The following is a 25375-nucleotide window of genomic DNA, read 5'->3' on the forward strand; positions in this document are numbered from 1 at the left end:
GAAGCCTGAAGAAGTGCATTTTTAATAGTTTGGACATTTGGCTTTGTTCGAAACTCATTCGTTGCGTGGTTCTGTGGGCACGAGAGTCTGTCTGGACCAATGCCAATTCAGTATAGCGTTTAAAGACGTTTCTAGTGGATTCTTTTACGGACGTTCTCTTCTAATTCAAAATAGTCAATACGGAAGTGCCTCAACGGGTTAAATTACTTCGATTCAACGTCTCACTGGACCACAGTTTGAAATGAACATGTCGGGAAATGAAGAAGATGAGATCGATTACTGTGCGGGTCTGACGGCCATGTTCGATAACTCTTACGAACAAAATTTGCTCTTCGAGATTAACACCCTGAGGCTTATTTCGACCATCATGGAGAGATTCAACCAGAAGCTGGTGAACTCCTTTGTGGCGAAAGCCGTTGATTCGAAACCACATCCTACGATGGAGATCGATGCGGCATGCAAGGCAGTCCGTGAAACGATACAAGGCGAAGACTACCTAATGTTGGCCATAGCTGAAGGCCAGAAGCAGATGGTGCGCTTCAAGACCGGTGCGATCCTCTACAATGCCAGAGAAGTAAACACGCAGAACATGGGCAGGACGATCCCTTCGACTTACCTGTCATCCGGCGATGAAGTCGACGCACGTTTGTTTCCGGATAATATCCTCAGGAGTGGCGTAGAGAAAAACTTGGAGCTGAGCATTGAGCAACTGTCTCTCAACATAGCCAATCTGTCTCTCAATGTAAGCAGTCTGTCTCATACGCTTGACAATATGAGGAAGAATTCAGTCAACGCCACGCTGTTGCATTGCATGGAAGGAAAGAGCACCGATTACGATTACTGTGCCGGCCTGATGGTCATGTTGAAGCAACTTCACAATAGACAGTTGCATCTAAAACACAATGCTCTGAGACAACTTTCAACCATGATGAAGAAATTCAACATGAAGCTAGTGAGTGCCTTCGCAGCAAACGCAGTTAATTTGAGATTAAAGACCTCCACGATGGAGATCGATGTAGCACGCAAGGCAGTCCGTGAAACAATACAGGACAAAGACTACATATGTTTGGCGATAATGGAAGGACAGAGGCAGTTGTTGCTTTTCAGAAAAGGTCTTCTCGTCTACAAGGCTGGAGAGTTGAAGAGGAAGATTAGTCCGGACAGTCTTTTGGCGTATCTCCCATCCGTCAGTGCCGTCTACAAGCATTTGTTTCCCGATAACCATCTTGCGAGTAGTGTCGACGTGGCCCAGTCGATCGGAATGGGTGTTTGTGGAACTGTCTCGCGAGATAGCCAATAGGTGCAAGGAGTTGGCCGGCGAACACGACGTTACACCGTGCCACATCAAACAGGCCGTCGACGCTATGATGCCGGCCGTCTGGGCATCCCACGCCAATGCCGAAGGTGTCAGGTTCACGATGCTGTTCGACCAAGGTCATCTCACCATGACGTTCCATCCGAGTTTCATCCAGCGCAACGGATGATAGGAACGGAGTCACCAACATAACTCTAAGTTTTTGAAAGAAGCATCCTTGTGTGAGACTGACAGTGCTGGAAACGAAAAATCGGCAAAATCTTTAGTTTAATAATGCCTACATATAATATTCTATGCACATTCTGCACTTTTATCTTTCAATGTAAAAATTTATTGGAAATACAGAGAATAAGACTTACGAAGACGAGGGCGGATGAGGGGGGAGAATACATTTATTGCTTTCAGTCAGTGTCAGTATATGCAGTTAGAATCAGAACTAAGCTGTGTTGAAGTCGATGATACAGATTAAAATAATAGGGGTTTCGTCATACACATCTTTGGGTTTGAATAAATTTTAATTTGTGTACTGGTCGATTTATTGTCTGACTAAAATTAGTCTGATCAAAATTAATAATTAAATTATATTAGGACTGAATAGCTAAAGTGCATGCTGATTTTTTAAATGCGTCAACTAATTCTTACATGCAATAGGGTTGATATGAAAACCTCCTTAGTCCGAACGGATTTTGTGATGAATTCGTGTCTGGACATGGAAAACAAGTATAGCACCCTCAATATAAAGTTTATTTATTTTTTTAATACCAGAGCGGGTGTTTTTAAATTTGTAAACAGTTTAAAATTCATAAAAATTGGAAGAGATTTGTAATTCGAATTCGGTTTGTGTATGAAAAAGGTATTTCCACGTGAGGAGATTTTTATTTGGTACGGAAAGAAATATTTAGTGTTTTACAAATATTTAGTACTACAAAAATAGTATTCAGTTACAAAAATTTGAACTGAAATATTTGTTCAAATTTTTTGTCGATAGAGGATGCTGTAAAAAAGTCGGACATGGACATTTTCAATCTCGTCTGTGCTCGAAACATTTGTAAAGCTTCGGATAGTGATTCGTGGCTGAGGTAAAACAACTTCACCGATGGTGTTCTCTTTCTTTCCACTAATGTTAACATCACAGTGGGAACCTTTCTTGTAAGCGCCAGTAACAGGAAAATGCAGAAATGAGCTGTCAATCGTACACTCTGCATCTTATAGGAATCTAATTTGCATTTTTCCAGTGATTTCCTTTACTGCAGCGTCCTCTTTCGACAAAAAATTGAAATATTTCTTCCGTTATTTTTGTTATTAATTTAATTTAATTTATTAACTCGTTATAAAAGAATTCCTTTTCGTCAAAACAACTTTTCTTCCGCACAAACCAAATTCAAATATACCAATTTACCAATTACTTTAATTTTTTATGAATTTATAAACCATTCACGAATTTCATTTCCGTCTATCAAAATTAAAAAGAAAAATTCACGAAGAATGGATTCGCTTCTTGGCGTTTCAATTATGGTGTCATGTTGCGACGTAAGAGAAACTCCTTTAGGACATTAAAATTCATTTCCAAATTCACTCTGTTCAAGTTGAGCGACAGACAAGTGCTGCATGGACTGCTATATTATCTAACCGCGGTACAACGGAGGTACTTGAAAGTGGATTTTTCTCACCTTTTTTTTTTCTAAATAAAATAACGGGAAAATATAGTGTCCCATAAGCTCCGTTCATATGTGCAAATATTGCGGTAGCATTGGGCGTACATCCTCATGGGATACATGACTATTATGATTCTATATAAAGTGTGGAGTGGAAGTTAAACATATACGTAAGGTTGCATATAGAATAATAAGAAAAATAAATAAATAAAACGAATGGTCTTGGTAGCTGCTATAAGCGGAGATCAGGAATGCATGAATTTCTGAGAAAATACGTATAATTTGATATGAGGGACGAAGGAGCTCAACAAGCATTGTGAAAAAAAAAAATTGAAAATTGAAATAAGCACCCCCTAACGATAATCCCTATATTGCCCAAAATGTTTTGTGATAAACAAAAATTCAGGAACTTTCCTGGAGTGAAAGGTTTACCAATCTTTAATTTTAGACATCATGGAGCCATTGGAAAAGCCATTTACATACCCCATACCAAAAGCACATTGCATTAGTCAGCTGTATTGAAAAAATATATATATATTATCTACCGTTTATATATTTTCCTGCATATAATCCGCGGTGGCGCATAATCCGCAGGATTTAAGAAATAAATAAAAACTTACCATGTGTTTCAATAGTCAACTCATTGGCACGCATGAAATTTATTTACGAAACAACAACATTATTTACACACAAAACAAAATTTACAGTTCGATCAAAAATCGTTCTAATTCAGACTCACATGAATCGAAATTAAACAAGCGCAACGGTACTTCATCTAATTCGAAAAAGACAGTCAGTCATCAACAGGAATTTCATTTTCAGAGTTAGAATCATTAGAGTCCAAAGTTTCAAGTCCACATTTTGCTTCATTGTTGTTTTATATTTACCTCTTTTTCCAGGCATCACTAACCCACTGGCATACTTCAGCATAGGAAGCTCGAAGTAAATTTCCGCTTTTTGTGTAGGAATGAATTCCTTCAGTCATCCACTTTTCCCAATAGGCTCTAACTTTCCTTTCAAACGACCTGTTTATTCCGGAATCTAAAGGCTGCAACTTCTTAATCAAACTGCCAGGTATGACTAAAAGACAAACACCACAATCTTTGCAGTCGTCATTTACTTTTTCTTCGATATGAGCTTTCATTGAATCCATAACTAGGGAGAGCATGTGGCTTGAAAATACAGCTTTTTCTTTTACGTCATACACAATTTACCCACAAAATCATGGTTTCTTCATTCATCCTACTAGCCGCTGATAACATAATTTTCTGCAGATTGTCCACAGCGGTAGATAATCCATATTTTTTTAATGCTTAATCACTTTTTTAACAGATGATCCGCGGATTATACGGAGAAAAGTACGGTATTCCAAATTTTATACGCATTTAAACCATATCCTTTGCAACATCCAATCTCTAAGAAAAACGATCGTACACGAATTTAATTGCGCCACAGCAGTGAAATATCGCGAGAAACACACGTAACCCGTCTGGACTCGCGAGTTCCACGTACACTTGAATAATTTACGATAGCGAAAACGAAAAATGCATACAATCTCACAGTACACAACTCCAAGTTTCATCGAAAAAAGAAAAAAAATCCTTTATTTTCCCACTCCCAATACAACTCCTCGAGCATTGTTCCATATCGAACGATTTATTGTTTATCTGTCTCTCCCCGCGTATAAATTCTTATGGGATACACACGATAGATGCATATAGAATATATTATGAGAGCCTTATATATATAAAGTGTGGAGTGCAAGTTAAACATATATACAGGGCCGTATAGAATAATAATAAAAAATAAATAAATAAAATGAATAAAAAGAGTCTTGGTAGCGAGCGCTGCCAGAAGCGGAGATAAGAAATGCATGGATTTTGGTGGCCACGGGGACCTGTTGCTTAAAAGATCGAGATATTGACTTGGGGCTTCCCCAGGGTTTTGCATCACGGGAGACATTTAATTAGCTTCACCGTCGTTTTTTTCCCCGAGTATTCCTACTATTTTTTTTTTTTATTTATACACACTTTTTTTTGTATGTATTCTGTAACTTCTCTATTCTGTTCTTATTTTTTAAGGCTATTTCTTCTACCTCCTCCTATCTTCTTGGGTAACGTTCTATCTACTTTCTCTCATTCTGAAGGGGGAAAAAAAATGTAGAGAAGAGAGGGGGTATCTTCTTCTTGTGTTCTATCTGCAGCATTGAGTGATGGTGCTTTCCAGCTTCAAGAACGCGGGGGGCGTAATGAAGCTTGGGGCCTCAGCAAGAGATAGAACTCCAACGCGGGCAAAAAAATAAAGTAAAAAGTATTATCTTGTATATTTCTTTTTTCGCTATCTCTGCAGTAACACAAAACTTTCAAGGGTGGATCCGGAGTGGGGTAGCCGATGTGGTAGGAGAGACACGAGAAGCAAGCACTGTGCTTTCTTGTCCGAAAGTAAAAAGAAAAAAGCTACGGGGGTAAAAACGGAGGAGTAGAAAGCAATTGGAAGTCTTGTGGGAGCTGGAAGACGCATGCTATACGTGTCATTTCCATGGAGAGATTCTCCCCGAGCTTCGTGTGTCGGGACTACCATACCCACGGAGTGAGTATCTATCTCCCTTCACATAACATTTAAGAATTCCCAGTGTGATGCATGTAGAAGATAAAGAGCTCTTTCTCTCTCTTCTACCATCCCAAAGGTGGATAAGCTAAATAAAATTGCAATAAAAGCTGTTTTTCCCCCCCCCCCTTCCCCGCTTCTTATTTTTGTTCTTAATCTTCTTCTTCTTCTTCATCCTCTCACTTTCTTATCTAACAATTTCTCGCGTTTGCTGATGGGAAGGAGAAGAATCACGTGATAAATTCGCCAGTATCCTATCTTGGGGAGAGGGGATGGATGTGCAGGAACACTGCATTGTAGTAGTAGTAGTCTATTATGTAGTAGGGTCCTCAAAACTCCATTTCAGGCGCTGCAGAAGGCAATAAAGGAAAATTTGTGTGCTATGAGGTCAAATGTGCGTGACATCCGCTGGAAAACTTCCTGTAGATGTCGGATGGAATGTCGACGTCGACGCGGAACTTGCTCGTTTTTTTTTTGTGTGTGTTTTTGTTTTTTTGTCTTAGTTGGTAGAAATGATTGTTAGAAAAGGATATATGTACATAGAGCACACATGCTCATTCCGTGGCCCGCGGGCCCAATTAGGTCCTCAGAGCCATCTGATGTGGCCCGCAACATCAAAATTAATTTTGTAAAAATGAACAGAGGGGGTAATTTCAGATCGCTTAAGGAACCCATAGCATATTAACAGATCAAAATGACCCGCGGCGCAGTCCCGGATCATTTCAGGGACCACTGGCACATTTACAGATCATTTAAAGGACAAGCGGCACATTTACATATCACTTAAGTGACCCACCGTGCAGTTCACATCACTTAAGTGGCCCGCAGCACATTCCCAGATTACTTTAGTGATCTGCAGCATATTTACAGATTGCTTAGTAACAAACGACACATTTCAATATCACTCAAGCGGTCACAGCACATTTACAGAGACCCACGCACGCTGCCCACGACACATTTACATATCCTAAGCACACATTAACTGACTCGTGGCATATTTACAGTTACTTTCCATGGAGTTTCAGAGTTCTTAAGCGGTCCATGGTGCATTTCCACGTCACACAAATTACCCGCAGCACAGTTCCAGATCATTCAAGTGGCCCGCGGCACATCTCCAGATAAAGTGATCCCTGCACACTTACAGTAATCCACAGTAATATACATAAAGGAATGGTAAATGAATGAATGAAATGACACATTTTTCAGTAAATCTGCCGCACATTTTCCTAGATCACTTTAGTGAGCCACGGAATATTTACAGATTACACGGCGTATATGGTTAAAGATCACGCAAGTGACCCGCTGGACAGTTTCAGAGCATTCAAGCGGCTCGCGATCCAGTTCCACGTCACTTAAGTGGCACATTTCCAGTTCACTTTACGTCATCGCTGCACATTTACAGTAGCCTAATCCACAGTAATAAACATGAATGAATGGAAATAAATGAATAAAATGACACACATACACACAGTAAATTCGCAGCGCATTTTGAATGCCCAACGACTGGTTTTGAAACGAATAAAAAATGGCACCCACTCTCCTCAAGATTGAGTGCCCTCGACATATAGAGTAGGCCTATGCCGTCTTGCTTTGATTGTATCGAAATACAGAGGTAAATATACTAGATGTTGGTGGGAATTCGGCTTCTCGAACGAAGGTCTCGGCGTCATCTTAGATAAACCCGCGGAAGGTAAAACAGTGCATTCGTGTCGTCAGCGGGCTAAAGGGAAACTTGACAGGCAATGATCCCGAAACCACAGGCAAGCACTGTTTGCCCTTTGCTTCTATAAAAATTTCATGAACCAGTTTCCTGAAAGCTTCTGTCAACATTCGTTCACAAATAGTTGAATATTTTAGGATGACGCGTTTTAGTGCCCAATAGCTGCCGCTGCTGCTGTTTTCAGAGTTATGACAAGACATTTCCCGCAAGTAATATATTGCCGTGCGATCGATATTGAAGAAAAAAATTCAGTTTAAAGTATACACAGAAAAAAAAAACCCTCACATACAAGCTATCATAGATGGTGTGAGCTGATGTGATTTTCATAGTAACCGCTGCTCCATGGCCCCCACATCCTGATGCGGGGCCCCTAGGATGGGACCTTTGGCGGGCCCCCCAGATCAGACTTTTCACGGGCCTCTTTATAGTGAATTTATGGCGTGAAAAAACAAAAAAATGAAGAGAATCGTCCCGAGCCCTGTCAGCCTCCCCCTTGTGGGGGCCATGCGCTGCTCCGCGGAGCCCTTGGGTACACTCTCCAGGGGCTCCGCGGCCGCTCGAGGAAAAAAAAAAACCAGTAAAATTACAAAAATTATAGTTATAAATATTTTTAAATAGTAAAAATAAATTAGTAACTTTGATGAATAATTAAAAAATTGGCCTATACAGGGATCCGCCGTAGAATTTTTTACTTAAAAGGGCTCCGCGAGCGAATTAAAAAAGGTTGAGAACCGCTGGTGTAGAATATACATCTCAACCCATGGCCCGCGGCCCGAATGTGGTTTTCGTTGTCATGGGATGTGGCACGTGACATCAAACTTAATTTTTAAAAATGAACTGAGCGGCACATTTGCAGATCGCCCGAGTGACCAGCAAAACAGTCCCAGTGTTAATCGGCCCGCGATGCATTTTCACATGTCTTAAGTGTCCTTAAGTGTGGTACAGCTCCATGTCATTGACGTAAATTAATATGACAGCGGCACAGATCCAGGACAATTAAGCAGCCCGTGGTATACAGTTCCACATAAATTAAAATACTTGTTGCACAGCTCCACATAGCTCAAGATACTTGATGCACAGTTGCAGATCACTCAAGTGACCCGTGGCACATTTACATATGTCTTAAGTGACCCGCGACATAGTTCCACATCATCAGATCACTTAAGTGACCTTCGGCACAGTCAGGGCCGTCTTAAGAGCATCATGGGCCCCAGGCCAAATGATTTTTCTGAGACCCTATCAAGCAAACTTTCGAAAATCTGAACCAGATCCCATTTTTGTGAGGTCCCTTTCCTCTTGAGGCCCCCGGGCCCATGGCTTAAGACGGCACTGGCCACAATTCCACATAACTCAAGTGTCTCTCTCTCTCTCTCTCAGTGACCCTCGGCGTATTAATAAATCACTGGAGGGAGAATCAATCAAGTGGCCCGCACTCTCGTAAAGTTTGAGTACTCTCGATGTAAAAGATTTATAACTATTTTCCAAAAAAAAAATTAAGTATGTAGACAAAGTTATTCTAACTATTCTCTCTCTTTATTAGTTTTTGAATAGATTTTCACACACACACACACACACGCGCGCGCGCGCGCGCGCGCACGCACACACACAGACCTATTAAAATTTCGATTTTTGAATGACCAGCGCATGCGATTCTCAAAGTGTGTGTCGCAGCTCTCAGGGTTACCGTGATGAGCTGGGCATATTGATGTGTGCATGTGCCCACATCCTGGAGCAGGGTCCCCAGGCTGGGATCTTTGTTGAGCCACCAAGCCAAACTTTTCATGAGCCCTTCTACAGTATTAAGAAACGAAAACTGATTATAATTGTCCCGGGCCCCTTGTTGTAGAGGCCATGGATGAGTTTGCTTTGAAGGGTTCCTTGTTCGACTATTCTGAAGAGCCACGGACGAACGTTGATCAAGGCAAGGGCGCAGCGGGTGACAAAAGTTTGAGAACGACTGGCGTATGCTGTGGATATGGTTCCCATATGAGAGAGGTTGATAGGTTTCTGGCCTGGAGATGAGGGATCAATCTCATATATTTTTCAAATGTATAGAATGCCGGTCAAATGCATTCCGCTTAAATATGTTGCAGATCATGAATTCTATAACAAAACACAATTATAGGACCGTACAGATATTTCCAAACTTTCAACGTATGTGGCCTTTCTGAACATAGAAAATTCATCTGGACATAGACGTTCATGACCAGAATTTAAAACATCCTGGTTCAGAGGCACTTATAAGGCAGTTATGGTGTCGCTAGAATGGCATACCAATTAGAATAGAATTCCCCCATCTCGGTTGCTTCTTTTTCCTCTTTTTTTTAATTTGGTACATAGGTTTATTTCATAATTATCTAGCGTCTCCCTTGGCTATCTTACAACCACTTTACTGTACACTGAATCCGGTCAGATCACCGCACAGCGATATCGATAGAGTGGGGTAGGAATGATACATTTATTTCTTCATTGTTTTTGTGTTTGCACTGTTTTTTTTTGAAATTTTTTCAGGTCTGTACTGTAATATTTTGTGTGTTTCAGATTCTATATATGTTCAGTGCAGGACGAACTAAGCCTCGGAAAAGCGGAAGGATGACTTTAAGAGAACGCGAAAAGACTTTTTTGAAAATGAAACCGAACATTCTATTTGATTTTTTTGACCACCACTAAAGAATGTTCAGAAAACCTAAGCCGCTCGTCAATGAGAATTCCCAAATCGGTGGCTCTAGTTGTATCCGTTGTAGTAATACCATTCAACTCATAAGTGAAAAGTGGATTGTTCAAACCAAAATGGTTGTTAAACTGTTAACATTGCAAAGCCTCAAAAACAAGAGCCAATAAAACTTTTTCATGGTGATATTCGAGTTCAACGGGTCAAAATCATTCGGAATTACATATTTTCATGTCGGGTGCAGTTTCACTATTGTCCAGTGTTTATTGACGTTGTAGCCGGGGTGTCGTTACAGCCGAGGTCTCTATAACCGTGTTTGACTGTATTACATCTCCGTCTTCTATGTACCAGTAATTATCAATCAGTTCAATTATCTTACTTCAACAAAGGTGTTAATCCGATTTTCCGAAAAAGAACTGGGATTTCGATAATCACATCCAGAGTATAGTCGGCGAAAAAGACTTCAACAAAATTATTTTCTACGGAATTCGGTAACGATTTCCTAATGTTTTTACCTTTTGTTTTCCTTCAAGATAGGAAAAAAAAATTAAAAGAAAGAGGATAAAACTGGATAAGAAAAAAAAGGGATCAGGAGCGTGAGGAGTAGGAATGTATGTTGGATCCGAAGAAGAGATGCAGAGAGGATACTACAACAAGATGGTGGAGCGATACAGTAGTTGCTTAGTCAAAGAGAAAAGAACTTGGAGATACAGAGAGGTTTACTCCGGGTATATCCTTAACTTACGTTAGCTGCTGCTGCTGGCCATGGTGTGCGGTGGTTGGTGGCCCTAGCACAGATCGGTTTAATTGGTTCTCCTTACCTTTTATTATTTTATTTTATTTATTTTTTTATCCTTACCAACCTGTGCCAGACTGTTATAGTTGTAGCCGGATTGAGTGCGGCATTGTCATTAAATAGCTCGCTCCCAACGGGATCCCCCTCGCGATCCTTTAATAGTGAAGTAGACTCCGAGGGCTCGTTTGGACGCTTTCTTTCCCGGATCAGATTGGATTTGCGGCACAAAAGAGAAGAACAGAAAGAAATAGTAATATAGAAAGAGGCAAAAATAAATAAATAAATAAACTGATAATGTAGAGTAAGAAAATAGAAGCATATCCATACGATATTGAGTAGTACTGTAGTGCTTCCGAGCATTATGTGATAGATAAGAATCAACAAACTACGTAAGGAACAAAGCTCTTGTTCTTTTTATATGTACACGGCGAAAGTGGTGTGGGGAGAAATACAGTAGGAGAGCAGTACAAAATTGTGTAGGCGCTGTGCAAACTGTTTTCTAGTCCTTTGCCACGTTATTTGCCGTGCAATAAGAGAAAAAGGTTTTTTTTACTTGGTTTTTTTCTGTGTGTTTATCTGATAGTTTCGTTTTCTTTTGTGATTGTTGTTGTTTCGCCTTATTTCCTTGGGTGCGAGAAATTTGCTGATTGTTCGGAAAAAATGTTCTCTCTTTTTTATTTGCTTCTATCTCTGTGATTCTCAGGGCTAAAAGTTATCGATTAACTGGTGAAGTAAAATTGGAAGTATAGTGTTAAGGCGCCGCTGTCTTCATTCCGACTGCTGAACTTAATTACTTAGAAGCCGAATGAAAATTTTACGGTGTGATGAACATCGATATTTCTCATGCGAGGACAGTTTGAGTCATTCTAGGTTTTTCTTTCATTTAAATGAAAAAAGAAATATTTAAGGACTGGAAACCGTATTTATATTGATCCACCGCTGCATTTGTATTGCATTTATTAAAAATTTGTAAAATTCAAATACTGCTTGGAGAGCTTTGGGCAAAGATTTGCCAAAATCGATGGTGCGCATGAGCAATCTTAAGGCAATGTATTTAACGTCATCGTCGCTGCTGTAATTTTAGCCTCTTTCTTTGGGGTTCAAATAGGTGGAAATTATTTAGAACAGGAGTTCTGAAGTTCTTGATTTTTCCTTCATGGAACTGAGATGAACCCCATAAAGTGAACTCCTCGGATTTTTTTTACTTTTCAATCCAAGCTCACGAAGCTCTGGTTGAGGACCCCTTACGTGACTTTGAAGGAGTTCTGTAATCGACCATTTTGAAGTCGATTTATTTTAATGTGCACGTAGTGTGCTGTGAAGAGCATGACCTTGTGAGTGGTGCTGAAACAGGACGCTCTTAGTGGCCAAATGACCTGGTGATAGGTCATTTCACTGCAAACGGATGTTACTGCCTTGTTTTGAGTCTTACACATCTATAACAAATACGACGTGGTTTGACCACTGTAGGAAATCATTAGGACGGCAAGTCCTTGGACAAACCTCCATTTTCCTAGGACAACGTTGAGTATCACACTGTTTACGGAACTGACGCGCAGAATCTATGGTAAAAGGTAGTCCAAATCACGCGACAAGTGATATTTACCTATTTGGTTTCCTGAAAGAATTCCTCGAAGGTCAGTACAAAACACAACGCGAAAGAAACAGGTTGTCCCAGATTAGTTCAAGCGTTCTGTTGAAGCTCTTCAGGTATTAGTCGAACACTGGGGATCAGCACAAATGCCGCAAGGGTGTATGCCAAAAACCGAAGTGAATTCCATTCATAGAATTTGTTCTTCTACTTTATTTAGGAAAATGACAAATTAAGATTATCTCACGCAGATTTGGGTTCTTCTAATTCCATATAATGTCTTCCATTTATTATCGTGGTCAGATATTGGCATCAGCCGTCTTGAAGAAAAAAACTGCAAACGCAATGCGTTAACTATGTCTCAACGTTTACGCCATACGCCAAAATTAAAATGATTCCGTCATTTGATCCAACTCAAGTTTGTAACGTATATGGAAGTGTCTTCGAGTTTCTCTAGTTTAATTAAATACTGAAAGTGAAAACTTAAAAAATATTTTCCGTATGTTTTATTACACTTTAGGGGCATTAATCTAAGTGTTGTAGTCTTCACGCTAGTTTTAATTGCGTCGTCGCATAAAGCACCCGAAAAATGCGCGTTTTGACAGCACTTCCGAGTGTAAGTGAGTTAGCTGACGCTGGGTTTTCGGTTACGGGTCCCGAATATTTCCCAAGAAATATAATATAAGGAACAACACTCTGGGATTCGGAGTGCGTTGGGATATATATGAAAGGGCTATAATAATAATAAAAGCCCGGAACTAAAAGCAACCCACTGATTCCAGAAGAGTAATAAGGCGAGAGTCTTTCTCTTCCTATGTTGAGGAGGGGAGGGGGGGGTTCTTATTCTTGTTATTACGTCGTGTCCTCATTAAGTGGAAATGTCTCAGTCTCTCGTGCAGTAATATGGCATGGGTTGACGTATGAGAGGTCATCCGTCATACTGGAAGAGAGCAGGCAGGTCTTATATACTGTGTTTGTGTTAATAGATGACCTCCATCTAGTAGTGAGACGAGGTTGGGAGGAGTGAACAGACATGGAAGACTCTCTCTCTCTTTCTCAAAGAAGAAGAAATCTCATCTTAGAAAGGGGAGTGATCCCCAGGGAAGCAACAACTGAATCTCGACGACGCCCGGCGCCCCTCTTTTTGAGAACTCTTGCTGTGTTGCTGCTAGTCAGAGTGTTTATCAGCGTTCCAGGCATTCTTTTAAAAAGAGACTCCAAAATGGACGGCTGATATTTCTCTTGTGTCCTGTCTCTGAACAAGATGACTTTGTCTTTTCCGCTCTGTCTTTCTATATCTTTCTTCAAGTGTGTTGTGGTGGTGGTGGTGCCGGCCGAAATTAGCCTACCTACACTCTTGGTCTTGGTGTTCGCGTTGTTTTTGATTAGCGCTAATTTGGTCCGTGTAATTAGCGACGTTGTGCCGTGGTAGCAAGAAGAAGCGACGACGGTGATTTTCTCTTTCTTCCTATATATTTTTAATTTGCAAATGCTTGCGCATTCTTTGACTCGGGAATTCGTTCGTAGATCGTTATGGCCACGGATAGTCAAACACGAAACGGTTCTAAAAGGACAAGAAAGCTTGTAGAAAACCCGTGATTAGCTTTTCATTACATTTCTGTAATCACCGTCAATCACTTGGAAACTGGCCTTTTAGTGATTGGGCATGTGATTCGTCTCGTCTTTATCGTTAATCAGCTGGAAAATTTTCTCCTGTGATAATTACGTCCTAATTTATGTACATTCCGCACATCAGTTCGCAATGTTTCCAATTTAGCCGACATTTCACGACCTTCGAGATTCTAGTACAAATTATTTCTAAAAGACTTTTCATATCAAGTCAGCTACTGTATTCGCTCTAATTTCGAACAACAACGAGCACGTGAACGTAAGATTAATCTAATCACATCATAAAGCTTATTACAGAGAAGGACATTCATTTCCGTTTCTATTCGGAAAAACAACGTATTTCTATGGTCATAGAAGCAAAAAAGGGGAGACATTTTTCTTATTTAATTGCGTATTCATTTTTTTTTTCTATCGCCTTTTCTTTCTTACTTATTTGGGCGCTATTTTCACTAGTTACTTCTTCTTAGAAAAAAAAAAATCTCTTTCGCGGCATTCATTCCTCGTTGGGGGAATTAACCGTGGAACATTATCCATCATCGTCAATCACATTCGCTTATTCGGACTTGGCACGGATGAGAGGAAAGACAGATGCAATTTGGTTCAATAATGGAAAAGAAAAGGGAAAAATATATAATATAAAATAGAAAGCGTAGTAGGAAAATAAAAGAAATGAAATTCAACCAACCGAATTTGGCACGCTAGTCCTGTTGGATGATGTCCTTTCCTTTCCTTTTTGTATGTAACAAGAAGGAGAGAAATTCTCTTTCATCTTCCCTCCGAATCCTCCCTCCTTTTACTCTTTTATGTTATTTCCTAGACCTTGGAAAAGGTGTGTCTCCCTCTTTTTTTAAGCAGAAGAAGAAAAGGTAGAAGTCCAAAACACGCGTGTTTGACATGAATGTTCCCATGTATAATTCCTCTGAATGAATATTTCGATTCATTGCACCCCCCAAAAAAAGAAAAAAAAATGTGTGATGACGATTATCAGTGCCAGTTACGGTCCGTGGAATGAAAATTCATTCGATTTACCGAATCGTTCCAAGATCAAGGTTCTCTTCAGCTTATTTAGTTGGTGTTTTAACGCTTTCGATCTTCAACCAAAACTGGGTGTAACAGCCTCAGCAGGCCGTGAGAAATGAACAAAAACAACAACAACAACAGCGTGAGTCTCTCATTTAAAATTTGTCTCTCGGTGCTGAGCGGGCAGATTTTCAACATGATCAGAGCCGGCTTTAGGGCCGTGCAGCCTCACTGGATGCCACTGTAGAAAGAGCGCCAAATCCAAGTTGAAAGACCAAAAAAATAAGCTTTGTCGACAATAAACATATCGTGGTTTGGAGCGCCAAAAAATATGTCCCACACGGGTAAAAATTTTTTCTCGAGTCACCCCTGAACATAATATATAACGTGAAAATTCAAGCGTTTACCATCGTCACCTCAAAATATGGAAACCAAATAGCAACACCAGCAAGAACACGAAACAAGCCCAACTGTGACAACATTCATACAGTGAAAGCTCGGTTTTGCAGTCAGCGGCGGTGGAAAAATTTGTCCGTAAAAGAGGGGTGACCGTTCATGAGGGGATTGAGATACATACTTTTATTATACAAGGTAAAATCATTATTTGTTTGTAAAAAGGGGGGGGGGAAGGTGGCATCTGTGTGAAGGGCGTCTGTTAAGAAGAATTTATGTACTGTTTTACTGTACATAATATGAATCGTGAAGTAGGAATTCCTTCCATTCCTCTCCCATTCCTCTCGCCGCTGTGGTGGTCGAGTGGTTATAGTGCCGGACTCGTGATGCGAGGATCCGGGTTCGAACCCCACAGTGGTGGTCGGCTGAAGTTGGTTTTCTGTGGTTCCCAACTTCAAGGCGCAAATGCGAGCCGATCTCCCCGTTAAAAAGTCTCGCCACAGAGAGCAACAGTCCTACAACGCTAAATCATTCAACCATAACACTTCACTCATAGTTAGAAAAACTGGGGGCAGATGACAGCACTACACATAACAAGCATTACACAGAAACAAAACTTTACGTCAGGTTGCACTACACGTACACGCACATTCCCGCATGTACCGATTCGTTAAGGGTTCGTTGGGGGGTTCCGCGGGGGGGGGTGCATGTGTGGTGTAGCAGTAGTAGGTAGGGCCTCTAAAAAATGGCTCGGGGATCCATGATGTTCTTAAGTCAGCCACCTCGTTGGGCAATTTGCCTGTTGTGGCGTTGTATTTGTATTTACTTTTATCTTAGAACAGTGGTTCTCAAGCTTTTTTCCCCTGTCCCGCGGCTCCCTTGTCCAATTCATGGCTCATCTGTTTCTCCCCAGAATAGTTTAGTGCATATTTATACTTATAAAAGAATCACTTCAAAGAATAGATAGCCACACAAACCAATATACCCAGCGTACCGCGACGCCTTTGACAAAAGTCGGCGATGCACACTTTGAGAAACACCGCTTTAGAATATGAGTAGCCTACACGAAAAGGAATATTCCCAAAAATATATACTTTACTCAAACTTTGTTAGCTTGCTTGAATTTTGAGGGCTGACTTCCTCGTATAATACATAAAGGCGGTATATTTCTGATTGAATCGATATTTTGAATCTTATTTCCAGTACTATAAGCCTGTTATTCCTCCATAACTTTTAAAACACACAATTATTTCATTATTTGATCATATCTGAGTTCGATACCGACTCATCTTTTATTATTATTACTTATGGTTCTGGTTTCGAATTACTACCCTTTTGACGCGAATGCGTCTTTCGCCTCATTTAAAAACCACCCATTTCACTAGATGCTTTTCTGAAAAGTTCTTGTAACGTCGAAGATATTTCTAGCTTACATATCAACAAAAAATCTACGAAACAAACATAATTTTATGGTGTCTGCAGATTTTTTTTATATAATCCAACGATACACAATTCTTGGTGCATGTAGATGCCACTGGTATCTATAAGATAGATCTCATTCAGAGAAATCCAACAATACAGTGCTGATTTGAATACGTCACAAGATTTGAATACTAGACCACCGTATTGCAGCCGTGTCGATGACAGAGAACTCTGACAATTTTGCCCATGATTATAACTCAAAATAAACCTCAAGCATATATAATAGTGATTGCTATGCCGACATCAGTATCGCATCTCGATTCTGTAATCGAACACTGATATTTTCCCATGGAATTGCAAAAGACTGATTCCGTTGATATATATCACCTGTAACATATATCTAGAAAAAACCTTTTAATAAAATAGTACTGATATCCGATTGTACGATCCTTGTATGATGTCTGATACGATCACAACCAGATCGATCACATCAGAAGGAAAAAAAAGAATATCATATGGAAATTTCTTCTTCGTATTCAAATTGTCAAAGTATATTTTTATTCAAATCAGATCAGTGTGCCTAATTATTCTGGTATAGAATCGGAAGTCTTTCCCCCGTCTCTCATTGAGTTATAAGCCGTTCTATTTCCAGACATTTGTCGATTCCTGTCTTCTCTTAAGGACTATTATTATATTCTTGACATCTTCAATGACAGTTTGAAGTACGAATCTTCCGATTGTTTCTATTGTCGGGCAGACTCGAACAGACGTCGCACTGTCAGAGTGTGCATTGTCTCGAGGAGAGAACGAAACAATACGTTTTAAGAGCTCTTCGCGACGAATGACAACAGCAATCGTTATTGTTATTACGATTATTATTGGTCGTATTATAACATGCAAACATGTCAGGAATAGAAAAGGGCGGTGGGAAGGAATACATAGACCATATACTCAGCAGCACCTAATCTTTTCAAATTTTTGTGCAATGTAGAGAGTTCATTCTCACGCTCGCTCATCCTTATTCCTTTCTTTCGTTGGTTATCCTTTGTGAAATGGTGAGACACTTAACAAAGGTGGCAGTTGCATCTCCAAATTAATAGGATTCCAATAGTTTGCTTCTGACTTCTGGACTTTTGGTTGCAGTTTGTTTTAGAGCGACGGGGGTGGATGAAACGGACGTGGAGGGCGTCGGACGGACAACTTGAAAAATGGCAGCGCGACCAGAGTTTGGAAGTGGTGTCTCTCCGTTTCGGGAGAGGAGGTTTTCACCTATGCCTCTGTGGTAATTGAATCACATCCTGAACAAACCGATTCCTTGCCTTCTCTTACTTCCACCATGTCTGGTTTAATACCTTTCTTTGCTTTGCCCTGAGACCACTTCACCCACTTCTTCGCTTCTCTCTCTCTCTCTCTCTGACCCTAATTTCTGTTTTCGTCCACTCGTTTAGCCCTTTTATTTTCGAATTAGTTCTTCTCTGGCTCAATTCCTTTTTCTCCCTTCTTTAGTATTTGTTCAATCTGGAACCGAAATTTCCGCAGTTCCGAAAGACCTTTTTTTGCAATAGATAAAGAGGAGTTGTACGAAATTTCAGGGAATTCCCCACGTAAATACGGTACATCTGTAAAGGGTGCCCTTTCTCATTGCTATAATTAATCTTTAGCCTTAGGAGAAACATTCAGTTACAAAAAATTTTCCAAATGCTGTCGGATACTATAGCAGAAGTCCATTTAAATAAGTAAAATAAAAAACATTATTTCTCACAAATTTACGAGTGATTTACGATCATTTCTTGACCTTCTATTGTTCCCCCTCCGTAAAAGAGGTAATTGAAAAATATATATTTTGCCAAAACGCTAGTGGGGGGGGGGGCAATTACCCCGGTCGGCAAAATTTAGGGGGGTGGCAGTTTTAGGTGGACCAAAGAACACTATTACAAAATTATAGAACTTTAAAGTTGTGGGGCGAAAAAAATATTTTTTGTCACCCGGGACAAAAATCCTAGTTACGACCCTGATTGTAACTACGCCGGTTCTCCTCTAGACTGAAATCTTTGGTGGAAAAGACTTTTGATAGACCCCTGTATAGTGAAGTTATAATGTGAAAAAAATGAACAAGACTCGTCCAGGGCCCCCGGGCTGCAGGAAGCGAAGCCCATGACTGTAACATGCACAGTATTTGTCTTGTAAGCATAATTGTTCATGTTCTGTGTACAAAATGCACTGGACTCAACTACACCATGATAAAGGACTCGGCAATGCTCAGCTAAAACCCATTACACCGTTATGCGTTTCGACTTGTTCTAATTGTCTAAGTATCCATGTGGGAGTTAGGCTTTTCTCTCATGTCAAACATTCACTTGCCAAAAAAAAAGCATTTCTTTTGCTCACGTGATTTGGGTTTCTTGCAGATCGAGACGTTCGTAACTCGACTTACTGCTATGTTTAGGTTTAGTGAATCGGGATCCACAATAGAATCCTGTTAAAAAGTGACACAAAATAAAAAGCTTTATTCATGGGCGTATTTCTTATTCTACGTTTTGCCTGTTAGTTCGAGCTCCTCCCTAATATGTTTCCATCTTTAAAGATGGGGGAAAAATTTTGCTTTTCCAATTTTTTCCCTAATTTAGTTTTTGAATGGCACAAACCATTATCGATGAGAAATGTGTGCAAAAAAAACCACATATAAACAAGCCTATAATAGATATACTAGAAGTTGCATTGCAACACATTTCCCCCCCCCCCCCCTAAATATTTCTTTATTTCTTCCCTCTTTTTTGTGTTAGATCTTATTGAATAACGTTAATGAGAGAAAAGAAAAAGGAAAGTTTCTGTTGAGAACGACAGAGGGCGCTGTTTCTTACCTCATCCATCACGATTTTTACTGTTACTTTTTTTTCATCCCATTATTATTATTATCATTCTTTTCCTTTACCGGTTTTGACAATCTCATCTCTTCCCTTTTCATTCGTTGACAAATGAAGTGAATGGTTGGTTATAAAGCGGACCGAATTTGTCACGGGTGCGTAGGAAAGAAGAAAAATAGTGATAATAATAATAGTTATAATAAATTGAAAAATAGGAAAGAAAAAAACAACATAATAATAATAATAGAATATATTTTTTTTTGTGCAGTATATTGCAGTTTCCGGCTGCACGCTAAATTAGCGGCTGAACAATGCGTTAGTGTTAGGTCCGAAGTGAGAAATGACAAATTCGATGTGCAGGTGTTGCCCGCAGCTGTGTCTCCAATTGACTTTTGATAATAAGTTGTTTTTTTAAGTGCATTTTCATCAAATTATTGTTATTACTTTAAATCTGTTGCGAATGATTTTTATCTATTGAAGTATATTGATGATATTTTTAATAACGGCAGCGGGGTTCGTAACATCCTAAAATAACCATGATTGTTATCATTAAGATTGTTCGTATGCAACGTTCAAGTATTGCATACAAATAATCATATTGTTGATAATAAAATTACAATTTATATACAGTAATAATTTATTTCTCCGCAGAGTGCAGGCACACCTTCGACATCATACGTACATAACATGAAAATTCAAGAATTTACCATGTGTACTTCTCTCTCTCTCCAACCATGGACGGCAGTAGTCAGCACCTACATAACACGAAATAATCGTAACTCCCACATCATAAATACGTTAGGGTCACTCATTTAGATACACACAACACATTCCTGCATGTAACCAATTCGTTAGATATTCCGCAGAGGAATGTGTATGAAGTCCATGTTGTTTATCAACTACGAAGAATGTTTATCAACTACGGAGATGGGGGAGAGAACACTTTCCAGTCTTGTCACCTGATAATGATTACTTACAGGGGAAAAAATGATTTTTGTTGAACCTTAGCTTCAGAATCGCAAAAAAATCGATCCAAAAAGATAACAGTATCCATAGTCCCGATAACTATAAATAATTTTTTCCTATATTATGATACTGGTCAATTCTGTTCTTTGTAAAAGCGATAACAATACTCAAATGATAACATTATCCATAACTCGAATAAACAATGGCGACTATATAATGAAAATTTTGACAGTATAAAATGGCTAACATATTTAATGTGAATGAATGAAATAATAATGCCGATAGCTGATAAATTCGCTGAATAATATCAGCTATCGGCATTTAAAGGAATCAGATTTACTGTTTAAATGAGATGAACCGAGAAAATTGTTACAAAAATTGGTTTTCGTATAGGAAATAACGACCGTAACAGCCATGAATCTCGATGGCGTTAGTATTGTTATTTCAATGTTATAGTATAGAAAACGCGTTGAGCAATCTGAACGAAAAAGTCATAGAGGCCGTATGGGTATCGAAATTGCCGATGTCTCGTACAGATATCCGATACCAACGGCTGACACTGAAACTCATTTCGCACAATCTTCTCTCTAAAATATTAAGAGGATTCTCTTCTCTTTTTTTTTTTTGGGAGAAGTATCCCATTTTCGCCAGATTCTCGATAAGAAGTAAGAAAGTTGCTTCTTCGAGCACTTTTCACTCTCAGAATGTTAAAGTCACCCACTGAAAATAACTACAGGGTGTGGAATTCGTTCCACAAGCAAGCACTTCTTCTCACTTCAGAATGGAATAGAGACGTCACTCCTTCAAAAGACAGGCCTCACTCGCATCTGCCGACGCTACTTATTTTTTCCTCTTGCCATGCAATAACCATCTTTAAAACTTAAAAAGTGACAGCCAAAAGTGCAGAAAAATACACTTATAATAATAAGGCCGAGTGTCTTTCTATATACTGCCTACTTTTTATTTTTTTTTAGAGTGTATCGTCACATATTTTTTAACCAGCATTTCAGACATGTATTTTAAAAGGGGGTAGAAGAAAAAGTACCTTGTACTTCTTGTGTCGAGAAAAATTCCTGAATGGCAAGCCATGTGAAATACAGAGCAGAAAAAAAAAATAGTTTGACGTCTTTATCTGTAAATGCGCGTGTGTGTGTATCTTGGCTTCTGGTGCTGCCGATGTTAAGTTTAGTAAAAAGGGTAGCGAATTGCTCTTGTTTTTTTGAGAGACTGCCGGAAACTGGTGACGCAGCGGAAATGAGAACGATAAAAACTACCAGAAAGAGAGCTTGTATTTGTGTTTTGAAAGCACGTATTTAGTGAGAAGAGGCCCTGTAATAAAGAACTGCGTCCAGACGTTGCCAAAGACCAACCGTGCACATGTGGAAAGCCGCTCTTATTCTGTTTTGATTTCTACAAGGCAACTGTTGCTTCTTGTTCTCGACTTCCTTTTACATTATCAGACTTATGACTGAGCGAAGAGTAAAAAACAAGCCTATCCGTCTGAAACACTGGTGTTCATTCAAGAGCTGTAATTGAACTCAACTAATCTTTGACTCTTCCCATAAAAGCGTTTTCCTTACAATGTTGTTTTTCTTATCCATAGATCTTAACGCGAACCATTTCGTTATATCACGATCATTTTCACGAGATTCGATCATAATATTGCTGGCGATTAGACAGATTTTAGATGGTTATAAAATAAAAGCAATGAACTATTTAATATTTTTGAAATATGAAATGAAAACTATCATTGAGCTGAGGTTTGAGTAAACCAGGGTTGTTCAACTTTTTCAGTCTACGGCCAAATATGTAACATTGCTGCCGGTTGCCCTATGTTTCCCCCATGGCTCACTCCCATAAAAACGTATTGAAATTTATTTTTTACAAACTTGGATGAAATTTGTGTTATCAGCATATGTTTAATTGAAACAATACGTCAAAACAACAATTCAGGTCAAATTGTTGAATTAAAAGCAAAATATACAAATTGCCTTGATTTTAATGTTATCTTCAATTTTTTTATTTACCTTTTTTCTTAATCCTCAACCCTTAGCATTAAGAGACTTGGTCGATTCACCTCTAGATGGAAGGATTTGAATTTTAAACGAGTTCCCACAACAAGTCAATTGCCCCCAGTCATTGTAGGTGATGGAATGGAGGGAGGGATTTTGAAACTTCTCAAATATGTCATTTAAGTAACCAGTAATATGTGCCGTTATATAACCAGCATATGTAAAACTTATGTGCAATTTGGTTACGAAATTGAAAGATCGTCAAGGAAAATGTATTGATTTTATATACATTATATACATATACACATATCTTAATTATATACACCATTGGTCTGTTATCAACCCCCAATATAAATACTACACTATCAATATGCCCCGGACGGATTATGTAATCCCTTGGGCTAATATATAAATGGTAATATGTAAAAGTTTTTTGTATATTGCGTCTGTATTGTATGTGGTTTTTGTTTTTGTGTGTACTAATTATTATATGTTGTACATATGTGTGTGTGTGTAATAAATTTCAATTTTAATTTCGCTGCCAAAAAAGTTTCTTACTAGCGCCATCTGCTGTCGAAATAAAACATTGATTTTTGAATTAACGAATATCATAAAAGTAGGGCTATCTCATATTTTTGGAAAAAAAATGTGCTTTGTTATTTTTTGCAAATAAAATTTATTAAAGTTGAATTTGAATACAGATAAATTTGAGATGCAGTCAAATATCGGTTTTATAATTTTTGTTTTGGTTAGTGGACAAATTTTGTTTTATTTCCAGTAAGTTTAGGTTTCGATTTTGTGCGCGTCTGAATAAATTAGTTTTGCTTTTTAGTGTCATCTATTTGTTTGTTTGGTCGTCTCTATTTCTATTAGTTTGGTCCAACTTTTTCTGTGTGTGTGTGTGTGAATCTATCGTTTTTTTTTTTTTTTGTTCTTCATTATTAGAGAAAATCAATTTCTTAATAATTTATAAAAATAACTGATTATTTGTGGTGCCCACTTATAAAATAATCGGATACAGTGAAATATCAATAAATACGATCTTTCACGAAAAAATAATTTAAGATAAAGAAAAATTTATTATACGTATAAGGTTTAGTTAATTAATTCATTTAATATATAAGGGAGCACGTTAATCAACGCGGGAAATAATAAAAATTTACTGTTTTCTCTTCAAGCTGATAACCATTAGAGAGAAATCCCACAGCGCAGTTCTTTTAAATATTTGTGAAACTAATTGGCATGTATTTTTAAATAATACCAATGTTTAATGTTAATAATATTGACACGCACATTTTTTTAAAATCCTTTCGCTATAAGTAAATACCTCCAAAACTTTCGAAAATAAACCTGAATTGGTTGGTTCGTAAATTAAGTATGATTGCTGCAAATAATATATATTTATATCAGACGGGTAGAAGTAAATACCTTCGAAGTAAATTAATTCGAATTAAATGGAATTGATTGTACTGAAAATATCTCACGCTGTTTTGTGAATTGTTATTTCTATTTTCTGATCAATACTTATTCGTGAATCTTACAGATACACCCTCTTAGTGGTCCGATCGAAGGTGGGACATTGCTTACCATCGAAGGCAGCAACCTTGGTACTAGCGAAGAAGAAATTCGGGACAACATAACTATCGGTGGAATACCGTGTATCCTAGAAGAATACAGCGTTTCTGTTCGGTAAGCATATTTAAAATCTAAACGCGTACCGCCACATCAGAGGCATACGCAGTTGGGGGGGGGGGGGTCCAAGCCGAACATAAATAAGAAAAAAAATTATATTTCGGTACAAAAGTGAACATAGTGCTTCCGTATTATAGATTCTGGAAACCCGCGTCGTCTCCGATTGGTAAAAACCTTGAATTTCAAGTTTAAAAAAAAGGTGAAATTCGGGTTTCTAACCAATCGGAGACGACGTGGGTTTCCAGAACCAGAAATACGGACGCACTATGTTCACACGCTAAGTCAATACCGAATAGAATAATAATAATAAACTGTTCGTCCCGTTTTCGTACATTAATATATTATTATTTTTAACTTACTTCACAAATACAAACACATAATACACAGATATAGACATGCGTGTTACACAAATACAAACATACACAAAATAAATACACACATATTACAAACACTTTGTAGCCTCGGGGGACTGAAAAGTCCTTCCAGCAGGCCTAGAAGACTAAGCTATAGAATATTTTTTTGCAACCGAGTTATTATATTTATTAGATACTAGCTATAATACCCGGCACTGCCCGGGTTTTCTTCAGTGATGCTTTTTGGATCACGCAATTTCCCCTTCTTTCTTTGAGGGACATACAAACCGTGTCTAAGTTAACCAATATGGTGACTCTTGAAAGAAACAAATCCAGAAACGTAGAAATGAATACATTTTTTTCATTTTTTAAGGGGCGTTAGGTATTTTGATGCCCCCCTGAACTTCAAGTTATCGAGATCTGCCTGTTTTCAGCCTCCAAAAATGCTTAATTTTAGCTGTGGAATGTTTCGCTGTACTTTTACGGGTTCATAATTAATTTTAAATCATTAATTAATAAATTTTAATCAAAAGACATTACGGAGACATTAATTTTCATGCTTGAGAAAATATGAACAGAAATATAAAGAAGCAATTTCATTGAATTTAATATGCCTATATAAGTGTATATTGTTCTTTCGGATTGGATTAAGTATTGTGTTTATTGGCG

At 38.6% G+C, this 25375-nt stretch overlaps 1 protein-coding gene across 7 annotated transcripts in view; it reads left to right on the forward strand.

The window, feature by feature from the left end:
* LOC149078684 (plexin-B-like) overlaps window positions 1-25375 on the forward strand; it is a 316513-nt gene that overhangs the window by 257705 nt on the left and 33433 nt on the right. For all 7 annotated transcript variants that reach the window (XM_089240827.1, XM_089240830.1, XM_089240832.1 and 4 more), the window contains one exon: window positions 24205-24350. In XM_089240827.1, coding sequence (XP_089096953.1) covers window positions 24205-24350 — 146 coding nt within the window. The remainder of the gene's footprint in view (window positions 1-24204; window positions 24351-25375) is intronic.

This window comes from Pholcus phalangioides, unplaced genomic scaffold (assembly GCF_987345545.1).
Source record: "Pholcus phalangioides strain wild (caught in Gottingen) unplaced genomic scaffold, Ppha-v1.0 ptg000013l_1, whole genome shotgun sequence".
NCBI classification, from domain to species: Eukaryota; Metazoa; Arthropoda; class Arachnida; order Araneae; family Pholcidae; genus Pholcus; species Pholcus phalangioides.